Below are 24,921 nucleotides of genomic sequence, written 5' to 3'. Positions count from 1 at the left end.
ATACCATGCACTTACGTGCAGCAGGAAGAAGAAGGTGAACTTCGGCGGACCTGAGCGAGGAAGCGACACATGCAGGTAACCGGGCGCACGAGCTACGTGAATCGCACCACAACGCAGGATCGTCGACAGTCCAGATCGGGGATAGCGCGCAGGATGGGTAACAGGACACTATGGCCCAGATTTATCAAAAGTGCAGTTTGCCTTTGAAATTTACATGGTTTAATAGACAGAGACAGTGCCCCCTAGTCTTTTTTTTTGTATGGACCATTCATATATTTATATGTGTGACGCAGAAGCCCTGATAAATAACCCCCCAATGTCTTTATGTGTATATAGGTGCTATCTGCATGGGACATGTGCAAATATGAGGTATATAGGTGTATGGCAGTGGTGAAGGGTTAAACGCTGTGTATGCTGATATTTTCTAGGCAGAGTATAATGGCTCTTTAGGTACTATATGCCGCATTCATTTGAACTCCGTATATCGGTATTATTCCAGCACTCTATGATGGTATTGTTTTAGTGCCGCATATTACTATAATTTGTGCACTTTACAGTATAATTAGGGGCACCATTATTGTAATTGTGCTACCATTTCTAATCTAATATATTGTAGAGTTTTAATTGTAATCATTCATTCATGTAGCCTGTATTTTCAGAGATGTTCTCTCTTTTCCTTTGAACTGAAAATTGAAACACCATACAATGACTCGTCTATGATTTTCCATAGACATTGATTCAGCCTTGGAAATTTCAATTCGCCAATGACAACCAATGTTCCGAATGAAAATGGAAACATTGCATTTGCTGGAAATATATGTGAAATCCGTAGTCTAATAATCAACTTTTATTTACTCCAAGATGTGCGGATTGACATGACGTGTTTCTTGGTGAACTTGTTGTACGGAACTGTACAAGCGTTTCATGCTTGGTGTGGGAAAATGCTGCAAAGTAAGAAAGTCTTGAAAAATACACAATAACAGGTAATTTATTGCTTGTTGAATAGAAAAAAGTGAAATGTAAATGAAATCAATATTTGGAGTGACCATGTTTGCCTTCATGACAGCATCAATTCTTCTAGGAACTCAGCAGGGAGGTTGTTCTAAACATCTTGTAGAATTTACCATGGATCTGATGTGAACTTTCTCCAATCCTTTATGTAATCCCAGACAGACTCGATGATGTACAGGCTCTGTGGGTGACAATTTATTCCTTCCAGGAATCCTTGTTCTTCCTTCTGATGCAGATAGTTGGCTTTCACTTTGGGGTCATTATCCTGATATGGAGCACATTTCAACACTTCTATAAAAAAAAAAAAAAGGTTTCTGCACCTACCTGAATCATTTGCAATAGTTCAATAGGAACATGCATTTCATGTTTAAGTAACTTGCCCCATAGCAAGAAAAGGCCCCCAATAAAGTCATGACACTTTCAGCAGAATATTGGTGATGGGATAATACACACAGTGATGTCACAGCAATGATGTCACAGTACAAAGACAATACAATTAGTGATTTTGCAGTATAGGGATAATATGTATATATACACTCACCGGCCACTTTATTAGGTACACCATGCTAGTAACGGGTTGGACCCCCTTTTGCCTTCAGAACTGCCTCAATTCTTCGTGGCATAGATTCAACAAGGTGCTGGAAGCATTCCTCAGAGATTTTGGTCCATATTGACATGATGGCATCACACAGTTGCCGCAGATTTGTCGGCGGCACATCCATGATGCGAATCTCCCGTTCCACCACATCCCAAAGATGCTCTATTGGATTGAGATCTGGTGACTGTGGAGGCCATTTGAGTACAGTGAACTCATTGTCATGTTCAAGAAACCAGTCTGAGATGATTCCAGCTTTATGACATGGCGCATTATCCTGCTGAAAGTAGCCATCAGATGTTGGGTACATTGTGCTCATAAAGGGATGGACATGGTCAGCAACAATACTCAGGTAGGCTGTGGTGTTGCAACAATGCTCAATTGGTACCAAGGGGCCCAAAGAGTGGCAAGAAAATATTCCCCACACCATGACACCACCACCACCAGCCTGAACCGTTGATACAAGGCAGGATGGATCCAGGATGCTTGTTGACGCCAATTTCTGACCCTACCATCCGAATGTCGCAGCAGAAATCGAGACTCATCAGACCAGGCAACGTTTTTCCAATCTTCTACTGTCCAATTTCGATGAGCTTGTGCAAATTGTAGCCTCAGTTTCCTGTTCTTAGCTGAAAGGAGTGGCACCCAGTGTGGTCTTCTGCTGCTGTAGCCCATTTGCCTCAAAGTTCGACGTACTGTGCGATCAGAGATGCTCTTCTGCCTACCTTGGTTGTAACGGGTGGCGATTTGAGTCACTGTTGCCTTTCTATCAGCTCGAACCAGTCTGCCCATTCTCCTCTGACCTCTGGCATCAACAAGGCATTTCTGCCCTCAGAACTGCCGCTCACTGGATGTTATTTCTTTTTCGGACCATTCTCTGTAAACCCTAGAGATGGTTGTGCGTGAAAATCCCAGTAGATCAGCAGTTTCTGAAATACTCAGACCAGCCCTTCTGGCACCAACAACCATGCCACGTTCAAAGGCACTCAAATCACCTTTCTTCCCCATACTGATGCTCGGTTTGAACTGAAGGAGATTGTCTTGACCATGTCTACATGCCTAAATGCCTAGTTGCCTCCATGTGATTGGCTGATAAGAAATTAAGTGTTAACGAGCAGTTGGACAGCTGTACCTAATAAAGTGGCCAGTGAGTGTATATATATATATATATATATATAAATATATATATATATATATACACAATGATGTCACAGTACAGAGATAATACACATAGTGATGTCACAGTAGAGACATAATACACACATAATACACACAGTGATGTTACAGTATTTAAATATACACAGTGATGTCACAGTGTCACTACACAGTGTCATCGCTGTCACATGCAGTAAAGGTTTAACTGATAAACACAGTTCTGTAATAATACTCGGCCAATCTATGTAACATTTTGCATGCTATCTTTATCACTAACTGCTCCCCACATCTTATCTGATATGCCCCCCCCCCCCATGGGTGATTGACCCCTTAGTGGCCATTGTACCAAATACTCCAGTAGTCCTGTGCATGATGCGATTGTACAGCTGAAAGTTTGCGCTGCCAGATGAGAACATTTTACCTATGTTTCTAATAAATATCCACATTTTGTCTACACGTTTTTTGAAAGACACTTTCATTAGTAAATTTTTACCTTCTTCTTGCAAATCTTGGTGAACACTCAATTTGAGATACTGGAGCCTTGAAGCAGACATCTGGGTACTGAAGCGTTTAACCAGGCTCCATTCCGATTTTACATTTAAGGGCAGACATTAATTTACTACCCCTTAAACCCCCTTAGGTAACCTGCCATAACTCTGGATGATGTTCAGGTAAATGTTTCTCTACTGCATGTAATCAGGTTACATTTTCATTTTATGGGCATAATGGGGCTGGTAGGTGTCTGATACTGAACCACTTCTCATGGTGCTGTCATAGTCCCACTTCTAGCCTTTATTCGGACACTATGGGGGACATTTATCCCAGATTAGAGGGGTTGTCTGATGGGTGTACCAGCGTGGAAGTGGTCGGAGCGGAGGTAGCGTTTCCATGTAAATATGGTTTCACCATATTTGAATATAACATAGAATTATATAAAATGTTTAGTTGTATATTTTTATAGTAAGAATTGTTTAAGCAATCCTGTGCATGGTGCAGTTCCTGTGCAGTCTTGTCCGAACCTTTTGGTTAATTTCCAGAATTGTCTTGTCATTTATCTGTAGTCAGGAAGTTTGTGCCTGTCTTTTTTTGCCTCTTCTGGGTTATGGACTTGTTTCACTTATCTTCTAAACTTTTGTCTACACCTACTCAGGATTTTATCATTTTTGAGTCAAAATTGCACCATTTTACCTCAATTTTCAACAAAATTGATAATTTTTATACGTCCAAATTTGGATTTTAAAGATACTTGAGGCACAACACTAAAAAATACAGGCACAGCTTACTTTGCTAGATGAAAAATTACAGAGTTTCCAATTTTGGTGCAAATGCACCAAGAAAGTAGTACATATAAGAAAAACAAAAATAAATGCCTATGATAAATGACCAAATAACTTTTAAAATGGTAATTTAATATTCCCCCTTCCAAACACTTAATGCTATAATTTTGCTGTTCACCACGTACCCCGCCAATATCTGCACACTCAGGTCATCACATGATGTGTTGACACAACATGAGATTGCAGAAGTTAATGGGACGATGTATTTTGAGAGCAATTTTTAATTCAGTTTTGTTGGAATATGAATTGGCCTAATTTGTGCCAGTAAGAACATAGGTCCTGACTTGGGGTTGGGACTCTATCTGTACACCAGTACTCATAAGGTGTGCTGGCAGACTCCTTAAGAAACATATAATTATGAAATATGACCCCACTTTCTACGCCACAGGAGTAACAGGAGTAACAATTTTTGGAACATTTTGAAAAAATTGCCTTAATAAATCTCATGTGTAGATTTTAACCATGCCTACTTTCTCACTTATCAAATATGGATTGTGTGTGTGGGTGTGTGTGTGTGTGTGGGGGGGGAGGGTAAAGCATTAAATGTTACAAAATTTTGGATCAAGTAAGCCCAAAAAGTTTGCCACATTACCCACAGTGACTGGCTGCAGCACCAATCACAATTCATGTACAGACATCTGGCTTCAGATCCAGGATCCAAATAGTAAGGAGCATTGGGTCATTTTAAAGGGAACCTGTCATCAGAAATTGGCTTTATAAACCACTACCAGTATGTTGCCAAGCAGCTGAGAAGCTTCTAGATGATGTTTCTTTCATGGCCTGGTGTGATGGCATCATCCAGAGAATCAACTTTGAAGTGAAGTGTAAATTGGTTTTATGAAGTCAAGTCAGAGAGTTTAACACTGAAGTCACGCTTTCTCTGCCTTCCAAAGCTTTCCCTTCACTATAATTATGGTCCTGCATCCAGGGACATCACTGATCAAATCTCCTAAAGTCTGACGCATGATGTCAATCACAGGGTGCTCAGAATTTGCTCAGCAGTGAGGTGCTCAGAGGCAGGGAGAGTTTGACACTCCGCCTCCCTGACTTTATACAACCAATTAGCATCTTCAAAGTTGATATTTTGGATGATGCCACCAAGCTGGGTCATAAAAGAAACATGATCTAGAAGCTGCTCAGCTGCTTGACAACTTACTGGTAGTAGTTTATTACGCCAATTTCTCATGACAAGTTCCATTTCAACCTTGTTCACAGTGGAAAAAAGCAGTGAAATTCTATGTGTGGAAAAGTAGTGCACATCTCCCATCAAACTTACATTGTGTGCTTCCCGCAATGCCCGACCCAAATGTTCACTTCTGGTTTATGTGTTTTTAGTGTTCGGGCCAGACATTGCAGCAATCACATGATGCGAGGTTTGATGCGAGTTTGACACATTAAAATCGCTAGTTGATAAGTGGCTATACCTGTTTTTTTTTTCAATGGCCTCCAGTAGACTCATAGACAAGACCGTGCATTCCACAGCCCTGTGAATGACCCAACTGTCTGAGACGCAAATTTTGGGGTAGATCCTATTCCTATCCATATTTGCAGAGAATGTGAGCGAATCTCCCACAACAATGACACTACAGGTCTGTTGTATGCAACCTGCAATTGCCCATGCTCATGTTGCCTAGAGGTGAATATTACTCAGCACTTTATGTTATAGTACTTTTAGATTTGGTAAAAAATTTAATCCAGGGATTGGATAGACCATCTAAAATAGGTTTTCTGCTATGATGCAGTTAGACCTCATTATCATACAGTATGCCGTAAGTTTTTGTCTAGGCTTTTTCCATTTGACATGCTTGGAACTCCACCTTCGGTTTTTCCTATTATGTGTCTTTTTTAAGCATTCAGACCACATCTTGTTGGATGTTGGAGCTTAACCTTAATATATGTGGTCATTTGGACAGTCCTGGGTGTTAATATCTTCAGTCATTCCGATATTGAACTGTTCTTCCACAGTTGATAGCACAGCAAAAGGTCTTGCTCTACAGCATGTAATTATAATGGAGCCTGATTTAGACCCCTTGGACAGAATGGAAAAAAAAACATTTTTCTTCCCTGCTATCGGATAGAAAGAGAAAATAGGAGAACAGTCGGCAATTACTTGGTGCATCTATGGGAGAAGGCGAGCGTTCCAATTCAATAAATGTTCTATCAGTATGATGAACAGCAAGAAGTTGGAATCCGAGCAAGTGGAGCATTGTGGATGAGATGGCTCCAGGATGTGGTGGGAGATCTGAAGATAAATTTATCAAAACTGTCAAACAGGAAAACTCAACTTGTTGCCCATAGCAACCAAGCACAATTCAGATTCCATTTCTTAAAAGGAAACTGGCACCAAATAGACTCCTTTATTATACAGACTCTATAACACATTTCTATCATATTGCCATTCGGGGCTTCATCTATAACACTGTCACCCGTTCTTATTACATTACTTATTGGCCGCTGCACCAATATACACCATAAAAAAATCCAATCAGGTCATTGCTTTCATTTTTCAAAAACAATAATAAAAGCTGGAATCTGATTGGTGCCTGTTCACAACAGCTCCACTTTTTTCCTATGAGCATGTTTTGAATAACATCCACCATTAATACCCCTGTGTAACAGCTTGCTATATATATTGGTTACCCTAGATCACTGGTTTCTTTCTCTATGTTTAGTATCGAATAATTTTCCATGTGGTTTTTTTAGCGTTAGCCATACAGTATCTCCAGTCCCGGAGCAGCCTGTGCCTAGCCTCGCTATAAGACCAATGCACTTATCTTTAGCTATGCAACTCCCAGTGTTATTAGCACAAGTTATTTTCTCTCATGAGATGATATCAGTCCAGATTATGTTTTATTAGGAGGCTGACTCATCAACTATTGAGACACTTCACAAACTTTGATGATTTAGCCCCCAGAAAATAACTTGCCATGAAATGATATTTATCTCGTTCAGCTTATGCAGAAATGTTTGATTAGCTCAAGCCCCATTGAGAGCAAGTGTGAACCAAAGATTCAGATACAGAATAATTGAGAAATGTTGCGCCTAATTCTATACTTTAATTTATGAGATTTAGAGAGAACTCTTGCAAAACAAAAAAGAAAATTAAAAAAAAACAAGGCAAGGAAAAAAACTAATGGATTTCAACACAAAATAGTTAAAGGGAACCTGTCACCAATGCACTATTTTATACCAATAACATGTGCCAAAAGCCCATAACATGACAAATACATATGTGCATTTGTCATGTTTGTGGCATGTGTACATCAGCTAATATCGTCATTATGCCAACCTACCTGGCTCCCTGGCAAGGTCCCCCTGAAGTCCCGGGGGCTGGGATTCAAATTCAAACCGTTGTCTGCGCATTATCCTTTAGTGGTGCCCACACACTGAAACCCCCCTCCATGTGACGTCACGTAGGGGCGGCCACTAGGATCCATAGGAGGGACGCCTGATTCTTAGCTGCCGCCCCTCTGTGAAGTTAGCTCACCGGTGCAAGCGCCGGCAATTCATGCAGCGGCGAGCTGACGTCACAGAGGGGTGGCAGGAATTGGCGTCCCTCCTATGGTTCCTAGATCGTGCCCATGTCCCAGATCGTTTATAACCATAGCAACACCCCTGGTAGTGTCACAATCAATATTCACTTCTGTACTGCCATATCACTTCTGTACTGCTATATCACTCACTTCTGTACTGCCATATCACTTCCATACTGCCATATCACTTCTGTACTGCCATATCACTACTGTACTGCCATATCACATGGAATACTCATTTATTTCCAAAGTTTTTAGATTTTGCTGTTCCAAAGCTACTTGTCAAAAATCTCCATCAGCAGCAACAAATTAGGCAGGGGCTAAACTCTTTCTGTATCTGCCAGGAGACTAAGTCAATTACTTCCTGACCATGACCATGGCTCCCATGATGCTTTTTGTTCTCTCATTGAATAAATCCACTGAGGTTCCAAAAAGCAATTCTACTGAGCTCTGCATAGTGTGTACATACAGGATCTATTTAGTGACTTAGCCTGTAAGCTTTTATCACGTGGAAGAGCATGGAGCATTGGGTAAGTAGTAAAAATTGGCAGTGAAATAGTTACACGAAGTGTGGTTCATGAAGTGTAAATTAACACCTTCCCTGCCATGAAGATTCTGCCCATGGGGTAGAGGAGTGAGGAGTCTATGATAAAGCTTGAGGTGCACAAATAGAAAGTTTTTTTTAGAATGATAGACTGAGGGATTGAGGGACTGATAGGAAATAGGGGAGCCTCTCTACCTCACTATTCATTGCTGGAGACTTTTGCATTCACAGAGCTGCACATACACAAGTCTCTCCTGCTAGCTACACACAGAGCAGTCTCACATGACCTCCTCCCTCCACAGTGAGCACAGAACAGCAGCCACTCCACTCCAGCCATCACAGTTTATAAATTTTCTTGTTTTGACAGAGGAAAGTTTCAGTAGAGAGAGACACTTTATGGATCTGTACAACTGCCAGGTTTCATGATCTGTTTAACAAAAGTTCTTTTCTCACAACTATTAAGTGTTCTGTTACTCTGTTATTCTTCCTAGAAATGTCTGAATAAATTGTCCAAAAAGTAACAAAGACATGCAAATTCAATAACCCCCCCCCCCTTACAAACATTACATTTTAGGCCACTGTTATAGAGTATTACATGTGCAATACTAAGACGTGTCAGTGTATGAACCCTCAGGGCATGAACGGACAGGAATGGGACTCTGAAGGTTTCTGAAATGCTGAAGTACTGTGAGGTAAATTGCTCTTTGTGCATATACCAGATAGTTGTAGCCTGCAGGACCAATCACAAGGAGGTTATTACACATTTATAACTTCTAATCACTTCTGACAATAGTTCTTAAAAGGGTTTTCCATGTAATTATAAAGTGACAAGATATAAGGGATCCAAGACAGACAGGAAAGTAATGGTTAGCCCAACACTCATATATAATTCATACGGATGTTACTTGCAGAGGTGCGGAGGTGCGATTTCTTCTACCCCTCATGTACTATTAGTCTCTTGTAGTGGAAAAGATCTTGAGAGCCACTCACGTTACATATGTTATAATGAGCATTTATGTGTCTTCAGTAAATGCCGTCTAAATGCTACTAAGGAGGCCGATGCAGAAAGCTGGAAGGATGTGGATTCACTTTATGATGTTATATATTACATTGACCCGAGTGACTTATGTGACTGAAGTGTCATAATATGATTTTAATTGAGAGTGATGGTTATGGTCAGGCGGCATTGAATATTGATTTTCTGGAACTATAGTGAGATGTTATGGTCACATCTGGTAATGAATATTGTTGGAGTCATTGTATTTCTATGGCTTTAGCCGTAGGATATGACAGGGTATTAATACATAACACCAGCTCTGCGGCTGTGTAGTGACATGACTTAGACCTCATGCGCGCCGAAATTCAATAGAAAATTACTGTTGGTGCCGAAAAGACAGATATGAAAAGGACCTCCCTTTTCTTTCGAGGTGCAGGCATTAGGCGCATTCAGGGTGCAGTGATGTGCGGTGCTATGGGGATGAGAGTTAGCCACTGTTTGTGCAGCTAAATCATGGCAATAGCACATGTTAGTATTCACAAGGCCTTAGTATCCACAGCAGCCAGGATCATCCTCAGCTGTCATATCATATTCTAGTGCTAGAGTACCTATAGTTTCAAGCTCTGCGCATGCACTTCCAGAATGGTTCCTCATGCTATGAAATACATGGAAACCACAAAGATCGGCAGGACGTGGTGGTCTCTATATACAGCCTAGATGATGGCATGTTCTAAGGTCTTATGTTCTGTTCTAGTCAACATTGAAGTGCCATTGCATTAAGGACCCTACGGTTACTTTCCAGTTTCAAGGTCCATCTGATTTCCTTTTCAAAATTTGTCAAATCTTCTGATTTCCTGATGATAAACTGACCCTATGCCACTGTCCCAAATTCAGCTCCCAGTCATTTAAGACCACTTTCACACTTTCAGTATTTGATCAGTATTTGACATTGGTATTTGAAAGTCAAAATCAGAAGTGGAATCTACACAGACAATAGATATAATGGAAATATCTCCATCGCTTCATGCTTTGGAGCCACCTGTGGATTTGGCTTAAGAATACCGATACAAAATACTGAACAAATACTGTGTGAAAGTGGCCTTAAAAGAACCAAGCACATAGTGATGGATAGATGACAGCACCGTTGAGCCAGTTTATAATGGATTGTGTGGTGGTAGGGAGCTCTGATCTTCTTTCATGGCCCAGTATGGTGGCCTCATCCAGAAAATCTACTTTGAAGTGAGATGTAACTTGGTTGTATAAAGTCAAGAAGGCGGAGAGTTTAGCACTGAAGTCAAGGTGCTGAACTCTGAACGCCTCCTCCTCTGTGACTGACCGCATGCTTCTCACTTCAGGAGATCGGGTAAGTGATGTCTCTGGATGTAGGACCAATACAGTAAGAGCTTGACTTTGGTGCTAAAACCGTGCCTCCATGACTTTATGGAACCAATTTACATTTCGAATTTACTCACTTCAAAGATGATTTTCTGAACAATGCCACCACACTGGGTCGTGAAAGAAATACAATCTGGAAAGTGTTCAGCTGCTTGACAACATACTGAGGTAGTGGTTTATTGGGTCAATTTCTGATGACAGGTTCCCTTTAAAACCTACTGCAATCCTGACGAAAACTATCAATTAAGCCAAAACATGGACCTGTAACAGCGATCATGTCTTTATTATAGATGTTATAGCAGATAACAGAACCTAAAAACCATCACATTGCTATTATTTAAGGTGACATGAATTATCTCCTCTAATGATTGTGTCACTACAGACATTGTGATTTTTGCTAATTGCTCAGAACATAATTAAATCTTGTGTTTATGTCCCATTTTGATGCGTATTTAACCATTTTAACGTGTTTTCAATTACATTTAATAAAATATTTCTTTACAGGAGTGGATGTCAAGTTAAAGCATATTGGCAGAGGCTCCGACGAGCTTATTTTGTACACTGTAAGCATATGGTTTCCATATGGGCGACAGCAAATTATCCGTTAACATAATTAGCAGGGTTATTTTTGCAATAGATGCGGGGAAGTTGTTAATTGGATTGTGTGGATATAATTAATCTCATTTCATCTGATCCAACTCATATCAATTTTACTGACCTTTTTTGAGTTACTGAATTGAAGCAGGGACCCTCCCGCGTGTGTCATGTGCCCACCAGATGGCAGCGTTGGGCTATTTATCAAAGGAAAATCTTTCATTACACCATTTCTTTTCTTATTTTGTGCAGATATAAAAAACCCCATGAATCAGAATTAATGGTTGTCAAGTAACACGGAAAAGCATCCATTTTTTTTCCAGCGCCCTGAAAGAAATACTTGCATTCATTTACAAATGCATTATTTGCCGTAAAAGGCAATTTAGAACACCATGTTACTGCTTTGACTCATCATTTAGAGTAAAAAGTAAACGCAATTACAGCGGGAGGATTGTGGATACAGTGAGCAGGCTTCCATTGCAATTGGTAAACACAAAACGCTTATAATCATGTTAGAAGGGGATATAATCAATGATAGTAGAATCTCAAGAGAGCAGGGATTGTACAAAGATCTATTATGAATATGGCAGCCATAGTGTTATATTATGTTACGGAGACATTCGTCTCTTCTTCTCCTTCTTAGGTCAAATCTACCTAAAACTCATTGTCTTACACATCAAATCAATGGGGATCCTAAATGATTGTGACAATGTGCAGTATATAAACATATGGTCCCCCTATGGGTCACAGCAGATTATCTGTTAATATATTTAACAGCTTTGAAATGGATGTACTGAAGTTGTTAATTGGATTCTGTGGATATGAGGCATACAGTAGTTTGGTGGAATGAAGCAGTGGTGCAGAAAATGTACTACAGATTCCCAGTGAAATTTAATTTAAGGGATGTCTCCTCAAAATGCCTTTTATAAAAAAAAAAGGAAAAAATAACTACAAACCCCTCATTCTTTAATTAAAAAGAAAAGTCAACAGCAAACTCTCTTTGCATGTTATGGAAACTACTCAGCATGATTTTTTCAGTGGATATACTCAGGGGCGTATTGAGACTGCCAAGGGCCCTGGGTTGTATGAATATTACAGCCCCTACAAGTCTGGAATTCACTTCCGATATATGGTACTAGAATCAAGCTTCATGGTGAATGGAGGATATGTCCCTACAATCTACAATTTCGGGACCTTGGGAGGACCATCAAAGGTCCTGAAATGGCTCTTGTGTGCATGTGTACTGAGAGCAGAATGAGATATATGAGGATTAAATTGTTGAAAGTCCTTCTCAGTATCAAATTTGGTGGGTGGTTTAGGTGGCCATGTGCCCCCTAGAAGTCCTGGGCCCCAGGTTACCGCCCAGACCCCATATTATAATTCAGTAATGGATATACTTTGTGTTCTTCCATATGGTCTTTATAACACAAAAGAGTGGGCACACATCTGGGTGTAATCCTAACCCCCATAAAACATCCCCAGGAAAAGTTCTTGGAGCACCCATTAACCATCTCCTAGAATGATGCCAAACAATGAAAAGCTAGCCCCACCCCTGAGGAGCCAGATTACCAGTTAAATTTAATTTAAAAGGGTTATCCAGCCACTCACATAAAAAATCTACTTTCTGATTGGTTGGGGGTCCTAGTGATGACAGGGAATAACTTGTTATGACTGGACAACCCATTTAAGAGGATGTCTCCTACATGGATTGCATTTAAAAAACTGCTACCCCGCCACTTTTAAATAAAAGAAATGTCAACAGCAAATTCCCTTTGCATGTTATGGCAACTACTTTGCCTAATTATTTTGTGGATACTGTACATGTGTCCTGCTGTATAGCCTTCATCAAACAAAAGGGTGGTCACACATCCAGGTGTAATCTGAATCCCCAAATTATAGCCACAGAAAAAAAGGTCCTGGTGCACCAGTTCACTAGTGTCCTGAAATGCTAAAAAACAATGAAAAGCTAATCCCACCCCGAGGAGCCAGATTCTGACCTCTCTCAGCTCTTCAACCTCAGAAGTCGGTTCATGGGGCAAAGTTCTGTAAAGATTTTTTATCTGTAAGGGACTGGGTCTCACTTGTTTTGGTAAATTAGTGAATGAGTCAATTTATTAAAAATATAGCCAATAGCAGTTTAATAAGCAGTCATGAACCCTGGTGCTCGCTATAAAAAGGACAGAATATTTGCAAACAGATGATGACTCCTGTTACCTAAATGTGATGGCTGCTTTAAAAAAAGAAAAGGAAAGAAAGTGTTCCCTGTTTCTTGTTATCCACAATACAAATCCTTCATGTAAGATATCAGATTTTCATTATAACCAAGCCACCTGCAAATCATCTCCATTTAAATGTAATTAAGGATGAGTGTATGCAAATTGGTCTCATGCAGCGATATGCTAAAAATCTTGCCGGTTGGGGGTCACAATGAGATTGGAGCTGAGAAAACACATTTCTAAGCAAAAATTCATTGCACATTCATCAGCCAAGAACAAACGGGCAATGTATATGATTTCATTGTTCCCCTTTCCTTTGTTTTATAGATAAAGCTTCCAAATACTGACTGGTCCCCTCAGAAGACACAGAAGCCAGGCCTTAAAAGGTACACTCATCAATTCCATTTACTGCTAAGTTCTTTATTGTGTCACACAATAGGTAATGTTATATGACTGTAGATAATGAATGGAGATTATGGAGAAAATGCTGTAATTTCTAATGGTCATACAGTTAATTGGGATTTTAGGGTTAAACTTCTTAATGGCCGATTAGCTGCTCAACTAACACAGAGAAGAGGACCCGGAGCACAGCGCTGTGTAGTGATCAAGCCGAGTTACTGCAGCTCAGAGGATAGGGCCGTGCTTCCGGCTCAGTTTACTGTGTTAGTTTTGTTGGTGCCATAAACAGCTGATCAATAATACTACAGGGTGTCAGACTCCTATTAATCTGATATCGATGATCTGAACTAGGAACAGTAAATCAATGTATTTAACAAGAAAAGAAACCTTCTTATGTAGCCTTTGGTGTTTATAGTTCAGAATTTATAGGTGACTACTGCTACCACTAGGAGGAGCCGGTTATATGGTTGCATACTGGATACACAGTTAAAGGAAACTTACCATGAGGAATCTACCATCAGGCGTTGATCTAACTACATCAGCCCTCATCTTTATTTTACTAATTTAAAAACCTAACATAATTTCTTTAAAACATTGTAAAAGTAATATGTAAATTACTTGCAGAGGCTACTGGGGCGTGGAGTAGCCTGGAGAAGCCTGGCTACTAATCCACACCCCAGTAGCCTTTGCAGAAAATTTACATATTACATTTATAACATTTTTTGAAAGTTATTTAGTTTAGATTAGCAAAATAAGCATTAGGGCTGATGTTAGATCGTCTGATGGTAGATCCTTCCTTTAAGTCAATCAAAATACAGTATGCGTCAGGCTCCTAGACTCCCTCTAGTGGTCAAAGCGACATGAATTTTTTTTTTTAATGTTTGTTCCAGGCAATAAAAAGTATTTACTGCTGTTCGGCTACACTGGTACACTGGTACAGTCTTTGAACCCTGATGAAGGATCTGGCCTTGTAATAGTTTTACACAGTCTCCTTTTCCTAAAAAAAAGAAAAAAAAATATGCTAATGTAATGCAAGGAGCAGCTACAGCTCATTAACATATTTTAAAACAGTTTTTAAGAAAAGGAGAGTGTGAAAAACTATTACAAGGCCAGATCCTTCATCAGGATACAAAGAGGATTCGGTCAGTGATTCGGCTTTATAAGTGCCTTTATCAATTAGAAATCCCTCCAATATATCAGGTCCGTTTGTGGTAGATCTATCAGTATGATTCAGACTGTAGATTTCATAACCAATGCTTGAACAACTAAACAACCAGCAGACTCAGGAAGGGTATGAACTATCCATTTGAGTATTATGTTGACATTCACCCATTTATCTACTTAAAAAAATCTACTCCATAGGCATAAATGAGCCAAAAAGAGTCATGTTTTTGCCTAAGATGAGTCACTTTAAAGGCTCTAGCGCTATGTGTTGGTTCAAGTCTGTATATCACTGCAGAACTAACATTCTTATGTATGAATATATATGATATGCAGTTAATCACACAATAATTTTGGACTCAATTAATGCAATTTTGCCAGAGCTCCTGCGGGTAGGTGATAAGAGTCAAATTTCTGATAGTATGACCTAGCTGCAGGGAGCTGTGTCACATGATCCGTTTACTATTCATATGTGTAATAGTAACTGGATGACATTAAAAGGGGTTATCTACAGTTTTTATGAAAATGGCTGCGTGATTTAAAAAAACAGCGCCACCTATGTCCATTGATGATGTTTGATACAGCTCTGTTCTAATGTAATGAATCAGACAAGTCTGTAATATGACACATTGGGGCACATTTACTTTACTTTCACGATCCCCGCCGTGTGTTGTCCAATGAGGATTCAGGTCTGCTGCGATTCACTAAGATCATGTGTCCAATTTCCTGCATGTGTCGCTTCCCTCCGCTGAGGTCTGCCAGAGTTCACCTTCTTTAAATTGCGCGGTTTGTCCGAATCAGTCGGGTTGTCCGACGTCCCCGCCCCCTCCCCCCCCCCCGATTTGTGTTGCATGCAATCAGGTGCCAATGCAACACAATCCGATTGTGTGCGTCAAAAACCCGGGGCAATTCAGGGCAAAACGGGAAAAAAACGCAAAACCCAACGAAAATGTGGCGTTCGGACCCTTAGTAAATGTACCCCATTGTATCGCCAGGTGCGAGAAATATTTGGGAAGAAACCAGCTCCAGTGTTCTAATCATAGACAACCCCTTTAATGTCAGACTTCTTTCTCAAACAGACGCAACTAAGAAATGGTTGAATAGATTTATGAGGGAGATGACTGAAGGGAATGTCTAGAAGATTCATATTTACTGTGGGATTTTTTATGTTAGATAGAAATGCCTCTTTAATGTCTCTTAAGGGAATACAATATAAAACAATTTGGAAGAAGACATTACTAGCTTTAGGTGTCCCAGAAGGATTTTCACAGTTCTAAGTGGCCTAGTTAAAACTCGAAAACTATTTAAGCTGTAAGTGTAGCAGTTGTTCCCTAAATCCATTATTTATGATGCTTCAGTAAATGTGGGTAATATTATATCGTACATTATATAATGTAAAAGAGAGAAGTGTTCTGTGCATTGGCTTGAACCCAACATTTTATTTCAGTTTACATAAGGTATATAGGGGTCCAAGAAACTTTTTTTTTCTAAAACAAAAAATATGGAAAGCTTTCTTAAGATTCAGAGTTCTGAAACAGCGCCACTCCTGTTTATGGCTTTGTCTACTACTACAGCTCATCCTTAAAGGAATTCTACTACATGGAAGCAATGCTTCTAAACCAAGCACACTTACATGCGGCCGTGTGCATCCTGTAACAGGATCTGTTCATTTTATTTGCTTCGAATAGCTTAGTTTTGGAGAAAAACTTCTTTTAAAGGTATGAAAATGAGCCTCAGGGGCTCCTGTCTATGTCAAAGGAACCCCTTCAGGCTCCACCATTTACTAATTATTCAAATTGAGCATTTTGTTTTGAAGGGAAGAGAGAGAGGCACTGAATAATTAGTAGACAACAGAGCCAGAGGGGGCTTCTGTGCCATATCCAGGAGCCCCTGAGGCTCTTTTATATAATACTATACGTATATATGTATGTAGTAAAATAATAATGTTTTCTTACAAATGTAGCTATTAGAAACAAACATAAGAATGGATCCTGTTTCAGGACACACACCAGCATGTAAGGGTTCTTGGTTTAGAAGCCCTGCACCCATTTGGTAGATTTCCTTTAATTAAAGGAAGCCAAAATATACATAAGTCATACGAGATCGGTGCTTCACTCATGCATACAGAAAAACACTGACAGTTTAACAACTATTAGTGTCAGATAAAGTGTAGTGAAGTGGAGGCTAGTAAAGTATGTGTTACTTGTACAGTTTATTGGCCAAGATATAGCCATTTCTGTATTGTCATGGTCATCTGTTAGACAGAACATTTAACTGTCGTCTTTAAGGGATCCTCGAGGCTGGTGCTTCATTTTGCTGCAGCACCCCCACAGGAGAAATGAAGTATAACATGGTGTCCATAAAAATCCAATGGAAGAGTGGAATATAGCGATACATTATATAAAGAGTAGTATTGCTAATAAGATTTCATAAGAAAGCAATTGTGCATAACAATCAGAAAGTGATCCTGAATGTCTTTTTTCTTTTCAGTTCGCAGAGTCTTGAAGACCTTGGAACTCGAAAAGGTGTGAAAACAGATCACGACAGACTACGTTCACTAGTTTCCCCAGTGACTGGTCTGTATATACACATTGCCACTTTCAAGTGGTTGTAGCCCAACCTAAAGCACTGCTTGTAATTGTGAAGTTTCTACTTTTCATCAACTCCACCAACTCCAACTCTTTATATCCCACCTTTACTGATTCCAGAGCTGTGGGATCTTTTTTGTAGCCCCAGCTGTTTCTCAGAAGCCACTGCTGTCAGTTTCAGCCACCAATATAAAATTAGCAAATGGCTGGTCCAGGGCTATCTGCTCCATGTCATGGCCACTCATCTGATGGTGGACATCCTAAATAACAAAATGGGTACCTGTTGAAGGATAGAAAATTCTTACATGTTTAATGGGTGATTTGGACTTGGAGTTTCTAGAAGTGGTGAAAACTCCTATGTAAGCTTTATTGATAGTGTATGTTTTATTTAAGGAGATCAGTATGATACAGTGCTTCCTCAGTGGCCCTTTTTGTGTAAATTGTTTTTTGTGAAACAGCACTGGGAGTTTTTTACTGCCACAATATGCGCGGCAAGATCACAGTACCCAATATGGATGTTTGAATGGAGCCTGAATCCGGAGTTATACCACTTTTACAGCCCAGACCACTCCCACTACATTCCTGGAGCACCACTGTTACAGTCTAGACCACTCCCCCCTCATTCCTGGAGCACCATTTTTACAGCCCAGACCACTCCCACCACATCCATGGAGCACCACTGTTACAGCCCAGACCACTCCCACCTAATTATTGAAGCACCACTGATACAGCCCAGACCACTCCCACCACATCCCTGGGGCACCACTGTTACAGAACAGACCACTCACATCTCATTGTTAAAGCACCACTGATACAGTCCAGACCTCTCCCACCACATCCCTGGAGCACCACTGTTACAGATCACGCCCACCTCATTGTTGTAGCACCATTGTTACAGCCCAGACCACTCCCACCTCATCCTGGTGCACCACTCTTGTCTACATAATTCCTGCCTTATGCTATACTGCACTATAAATCTCCAGTCTGAATTCTTGTGCATCATTGGCACTAACCGAGGTTGGCACATGTGCAGTAGAGACAGCTCCTGAGTCTATGCCCTGTTAGATACTTTGGATGCTTAGCTGAAACTCAAACACTGCTGCAGGTCTTTGTTTGACCATCAGCTGGCAAAGGATGGTCTCAGGATTTAATTTTAGATATATGTGCAGGTCCCCCAACTATTACACAATTTTATTATGTGGATATGCCTTTAATGTCTTTTACGGGGAAAAAATAATAGAAAACACTAAAAGTAAAACAATAATGTCTAATAAAATTGGTATTTAAATCCATTTTATATACTTTATAATGTTTTATGATATTCTTTATTTATGTCCTGTTGGAAATGAGTAAGATTGTGCTATAATAATCAGAAAATATTGATAAAACCATGTCATATTATTACATAAATTATCATCTCCAGCAACAGTGTCACCTTTAATGTGGCAGGGAAAGGGGCATTTCTATTCAATATGCCATTATAGAATCCTGAGAATGTTATAATTTGCTAGAACGACATACCTGGTTTCCATGATCAGCAGTGGATAGGCTTGGATTGACATAACACAGCCTGGGGGTATCATTTGCATTTCATTGCAATTTTTGTTTTCGATATCGAGGAAGAGTAGAGGGCAAAAGTAGAAAATTGACTATGTTGTTGTTGCCCAAATAGGCAAATTGCTTTGCAATAACCACATCAGCACTTCATAGATAATCCTCTTAAGAAAACATAGTGCCTTTAAAGGAGTCTGCTATTAAAAACCAACTTTGGTTTGTTGTACTAACGCACATAAGAACCAGTGAACACAACGTTCATTCTCTATATCTCTACTTTACCATGACTTGTTCTTCCTTTGGCTTCTAGAATGCAAATACGATTTATAGTCTGTATTCACAAAGCCATCAAAGATATGTGACAGGCGCAGAATACTGCCGATACCAGCTCAGCCCCGTGTTTTATATACTCTAACAAAACAGCTGCTTGTTTGTTGTTTATCTAGATATTTAAGAAGACGTTTCCTCACTTTGGTTTTCGAGGGATATATCACAATTTGGTTTTATGTGCAGTTTTTGCTGATTCAATTGCTGAATGCATGGCAATAGTTTTCATGGTATTGAGGCAGCATTTTGCAGGGAGATCTTTGAATTTCCTTAGGAATTGATAGCTACTCGTATATTATAATGATTAGATACTTCCTGGTCTATGAAACCTTGACCCTCTCGCGGTTTGTAAGGTTGTGGGCATTACCTCCATTTACTCAGCTGCTAAACTGCTTCCCAACACATAAGTATTATAAACGTCACCAATTTTCCAAGTAAGTATATTTCTAAAGTTGATATTTACACGAAATTTTCATCAGATGTTGAAAACCCATCCAATCCACATCAAACCATCGATTTCCATAAATTAAGTTATGAGAAGTGACACAGGGAAAAAAGTATTGTAACATGTTTGCTGAAATTTATTTAGAGCGTAAATGTAAAGTTACTTATAAAGAAAGAGAGAAAAACTTTGCTAACAATTCCAACGATACCTGTATCATGCTGCTGGCTTCTTCCTAGCCTGAGATAGATCTGGTATTTATATACATTAGATTCTGTTTCAGCTATTCCTGATGTGGGTGGGCACTTCCTGGTTGCGACATCAGCTCACCCCACTGAAGCCAGAAGAGGACAGCATGTTTGTAATTGGCCGATCTGAAGAATGTGATGAGTCACATGCTTCTGACATTACTGAAGGTCATTTGCATCACACTAAGCACTTTCAAATTATGCAGGACAGCTTGTTTGTAATTGACCGATCTGAAGCATGTGATGGGTCACGTGCTTGTGTCATCACTACAGGTCCTACGGCCCCTCCCAACAAGCCTCCTGTCATCTTTAGCTGTACTATATGCTTTCCCTTGGCAACCAGAAAGCATGCCAAATGGACATTAGCCTTGGTAGTGGGGGGGGGGGGGCGGGGAGGTAAAACTTCTGCTAGCAGCCAAACACCTGCAGATAGCTAATTATAGTAAATTAGAGAATTACTTATTTTTGCTTAATGCAAAGTTAGGCAAAAGTTTTTATACTTTAATACTTTCTATAAAATAAGGTTGGTATCTTCAAGACTGGTGATGAATAGACCAAAACCCGGACCGGTACCCCCCAGTAACACCCTGATTGGTGCTGGCAATGATAGCGGATGTCAACTGTTTAAATGCTGCCGACCAGAGCACCATTTAAAGCCGGAATTTAAATCAATGTTGTGCATGTGTGATGCCGTTTTGGGGAACTCATAGGGGAACATGCACCACGTTGACCTAAATGGTATTTACACAGTTAACACTCACGATTGGTGCAGGTATCATGGGTCAGAACAACTGAACCTAGAACCGAACTTCTAACAGCTTATGCCTACTGTATGGAAAAGCTCAGGTGTGATTGTCTATTTTTCCAACACCCTTCATGTCCTGAAAGTTCTGTCCCTCTTTTTATTGAACTCTGGGCTATAGTCCCTTGCAAAGATTTTCTACTAGATTCAGGTCAGGTGATTAACTGGGCCATTTTAGCGGATTTTTTTAAATTCTCTGAGGCCATCTGAGACTTTTCTTGAGATCATAGACTTGCTGAAATTTGCCCCCCTTGTTTCATCTTCATCATCCTGATGAAGGCTTTAGTCCATGGCCTTAATGTGTTTTATTGATAAACTTGTTTTCCCTTGGAGCTCTGTTCTTGCCTCTGTAACCAATGTCATCAGTATTTTTGCAACAATAAGGTTGTAAAGGTTTGAGACAGCCCACCGATTTGACCCATCATGAGATGTTTTGTGTGTGGCACCTTGGCAATGAGACACTGTTTTGTAGGCCAACAGCTGATATTATTTTTCACTAAGTGGTTGGACTGCTTTCTCTGCTTGAGAGATTTTATTCGGTGTCATGACTTTCCATGGGTTTTGTGCCTCTCTTTCTCCAAGTCTTTAATACTTTTTTCCTGTCTCATTTCTTATTAATATACATAATTTATGGACATCTATGGCTAGATTTCTTTGCCAGCGTGCCCCGGATGATTTGTTACCCACATCTGGTGATAGTTTCCTGTCAATAGCACCTTTAGAAAATTGGTGATTTGTTCAATACTTACTTTGCCTGTTGTATCTGGCAGCTAAATTACTTACTTAAAGGGTTATTACCATATTATAAAGTGCTAGGATATATCATCTACCCTCTACTAATTTGGTTCTGTGTCCTCTTTAAGTTATACCTGCATAGCCTTTACATTTTCTCTTGAACACTTCTGTAGAGCCACTTTATGGGTGTTGCTGTAGCCATATTCTTCTTATGACCACTGGGTATCAAAGAGGGTAGGACTCCCATCAGTTATATAATGATGGCATACACAATACGCCATGACTTTAGGAATCTCCGTAATAGGCCACACTATGGAATCTGTACAGAATGTCCACCGTGATTCCCGCTAGAGCTGAAACCAACTGCAGTTTGTGCCTCTGGCCTTAGAGTATTTGTCTAGAATTAAAAAAATATACATGCTGTATTCCAGGCGCATAACACCTGGTCACAGCTTGACTTATTGAGCTGAGCTGCGAGATACAACATATGGCCAGCTGTCCTTCAGCTTTCAAAACATAGCAGCCATGGTTTTCCTGCGCCTGTCGAGTTCCCATCTCCTGCAAAAGGTCTGTTTCCATCTCCTGCACAAATTACTTATGTCTTTAAAATTTCATAAAAGTCTTCTAAACTTCTAGAAAAGAAAATATACAATAATTTATTGATTCTGATCAATATGACATTTATTTATTTATAATCTATCCACCTGTTTCAAAAGATGTGCCACATCCCAACCACAAAAAATTATATGTGAATCAGCCTTTATTAGCCAGGAAGAAAGTAACCATATATATTCTTTGATAAAATGTACCTGTGTGTTATATGAAATGTAAAGGTTACCTCCACTGTTGCCCACAAGTCAAATTCATTCATGGGGCCCTCCACTGTATGGCTGCATGCAAATATTATCTGTCTCTCATTCCTTAATTAGTAAAAAAATAGCCTTCATGAATTTCTTTCACTGGGATTCTTAAGAAACGTAATATATCTGTATGAAATTCAATGAGCATTCTCTGCCATGTACCATTGGATCGTTAAATCACGCTCAGAGACTGCCCAGGGGATTCACATTTTTCCCTTTAGATCTGTTTGAGCCTGGTTAACTCCCCCTTGGCTAGTATGACGATTTCACCTATGAAGTTTCAATTGCCATATCTTCATCAACTGAGATTTTCATTCAGCATTTTATACTTGATGGCAGGCCCATAAATATTTCTAATTTGAAGGTGGAGTCGGCATTTTTCTTCTGACTCCAAATCCACCCCAATCTGACTCCTTGATTCTTCAACTCCTAATATTAAAATTAAAATATTAAAAGTCATAGCTTTATTAGCTATGATGGTCTGCAAGGAAAGACATTGGGACACATTTACTTACCCGGCCCAGCGAGTTCCCCGAAAGTGCATTGTCTGACGATAATGCACTGTGCCGCGATTCAGATTGTGCGCCCAATATCCTGCCTGTGTCGCTTCCCCGCTGAAGTCCGCTGGAGTTCACCTTCTTCTTCCCGGGGCATGAAAGTGCATTGTCTTGCGACACAGTTTGAAAGTTAAACAGCACGCTCAGTCCGAATCAGTCCGATCTTCAGATGGCACACCCCCCGATTTCTGTCGCATGTAAGCCAGCGCAGCTACGCCAGAATCCCAGCGCAATCCCCTGTTAAATACCTGTCATACCTGCGCAAATCTCAAAAACTAACAGCCCAATGAAATAAATAAGCCCCATTGAGTGGTCGGAACCCATAGCAGAAGCAAATTGGAAGAATGCCATCTCTTGAAGGAGGAATTTCTTAGGACTGGGCATATTGTGCACCAGTCATTATATTCCCCCCACCTTTTGTAAGACCATGCACCAGGATTACTTCTATGTTATGTCCAGTCTCCACCCCTCCCTGCCAACTTGGAGGGGGCATATGGGGAAGGGGGAATCAGAAAACTGGTTTGGTCAAGGCACAATAAATTCTCCCTTATGTGTTATTTCAGATTTTCCTGCATAATATGTCCTACCAAAAATATTCATCTTTACAACAAGCAAAGTAAATTAGAAAAAAATGCAAGAAACTTTATATAATATTTATTCCGATTGCTTTGTTGTTTATTTTATTGGGATCTTAAGATCTGCTAATCTTAATTCCCAATCTGATACTCACTCTGCTATAGTCCATCTTGCCCGCAACAAGACAGACCGAAGCTCAGTGAGGTTTCTGACTACTTAGAACAGTGGTTCTTAACCCGAGAGCCTCCGCCACGGAGATAAAGGCACACACACACATATATATGATTTATCACTAAAGAAGGGTTAGGGGAATGTGCATATGAAATTGGTGGGTTCGGTGCCTCAAACAAGGTTAAAGAGGACCTGCCACCTCAATTTTCGGCACCAGGAGCTGCTTACTAAAGTAAGCAGCTCCTAGTGCTTGAACAAACGCCACAGTGTTAGAGTGATAGCGTTACTGGAAACCTCCGGTAACGCTATCAAACACTGCGGTGGAGTACAATGTAATCATCGGACAGCTTGCAAAGCTGTCCAATGTATTCATGAGGGGGCGGTCCGAGTCGCTGCCTCTTCCCCGGACCGCCCCGCTTGCTCCATAGGCCGGCTAGGCGGCAGTCACCACCCCTAGCCACACCCCAACCCGCCCCCTCATGAATACGTCAGACAGCTTTGCGAGCTGTCCGACAATTACACTGTACCCCGCCACAGTGTTAGATAGCGTTACCGGGCTATCACTCTAACACTGGGGCGTTTGATCAAGCACTAGGAGCTGCTAACTTTAGTAAGCAGCTCCTAGTGCCGATAAATTGGGTGACAGGTCCTCTTTAAGAACCACTGACTTAGAAGCTCCGTGCACAGTGGAGGCGGGGAACAACCTACCAATCCCAACCAAGCAATTGAAAGTGCGGTGCAAACTCAAAGACAGGGATGAGATCTGCTATAGAATTAAAACTTCAAATCACCAGAAATTGACCAGAATCAGTGTTACTGCTCGTAGGCACATACTGGACTACTGATTGAAAGGTCCAATACACTTAAAAATTGTGGATCTAAAAAAAATGACAGAAAGGGAAGATGGATGCTCTTGTAAAAGTACACTTCCAATGTCAGAATTAGGAATTAGCATTTGGTACAGGAGCAGGTCAGTGCTGTCATGAGGGATTAACTTTCACATAAATATCAGGAGAAAATTCAATACAATGACTTTCACGCTAAACTAAATTAATAGTGAAGGTGCTAGAGTTACACATTAAAAGGACTATAAAACAGATGACTTTAGATTTAATGTTTATTTC

General features: G+C 40.2%; 1 protein-coding gene across 3 annotated transcripts in view; it reads left to right on the top strand.

Annotated features, from left to right (window-relative positions):
* The window catches only part of LOC140126359 (protocadherin-10-like), an 81,533-nt gene that overhangs the window by 35,716 nt on the left and 20,896 nt on the right, over nt 1–24,921 (top strand). The window contains exons 2-3 of one of the 3 annotated variants that reach the window (XM_072145748.1): nt 13,705–13,763; nt 17,428–17,462. In XM_072145748.1, coding sequence (XP_072001849.1) covers nt 13,705–13,763; nt 17,428–17,462 — 94 coding nt within the window. Of the gene's footprint in view, nt 1–13,704; nt 13,764–17,427; nt 17,514–24,921 lie in introns of all 3 variants that reach the window. The other 2 variants (XM_072145747.1, XM_072145749.1) reach the window with 2 other exon arrangements.

Source organism: Engystomops pustulosus, chromosome 4, assembly GCF_040894005.1.
Source record: "Engystomops pustulosus chromosome 4, aEngPut4.maternal, whole genome shotgun sequence".
Classification (NCBI taxonomy): domain Eukaryota; kingdom Metazoa; phylum Chordata; class Amphibia; order Anura; family Leptodactylidae; genus Engystomops; species Engystomops pustulosus.
The sequence above is the reverse complement of the archived record's forward strand: the minus strand, read 5'-3'. Positions and strand labels throughout refer to the sequence as shown.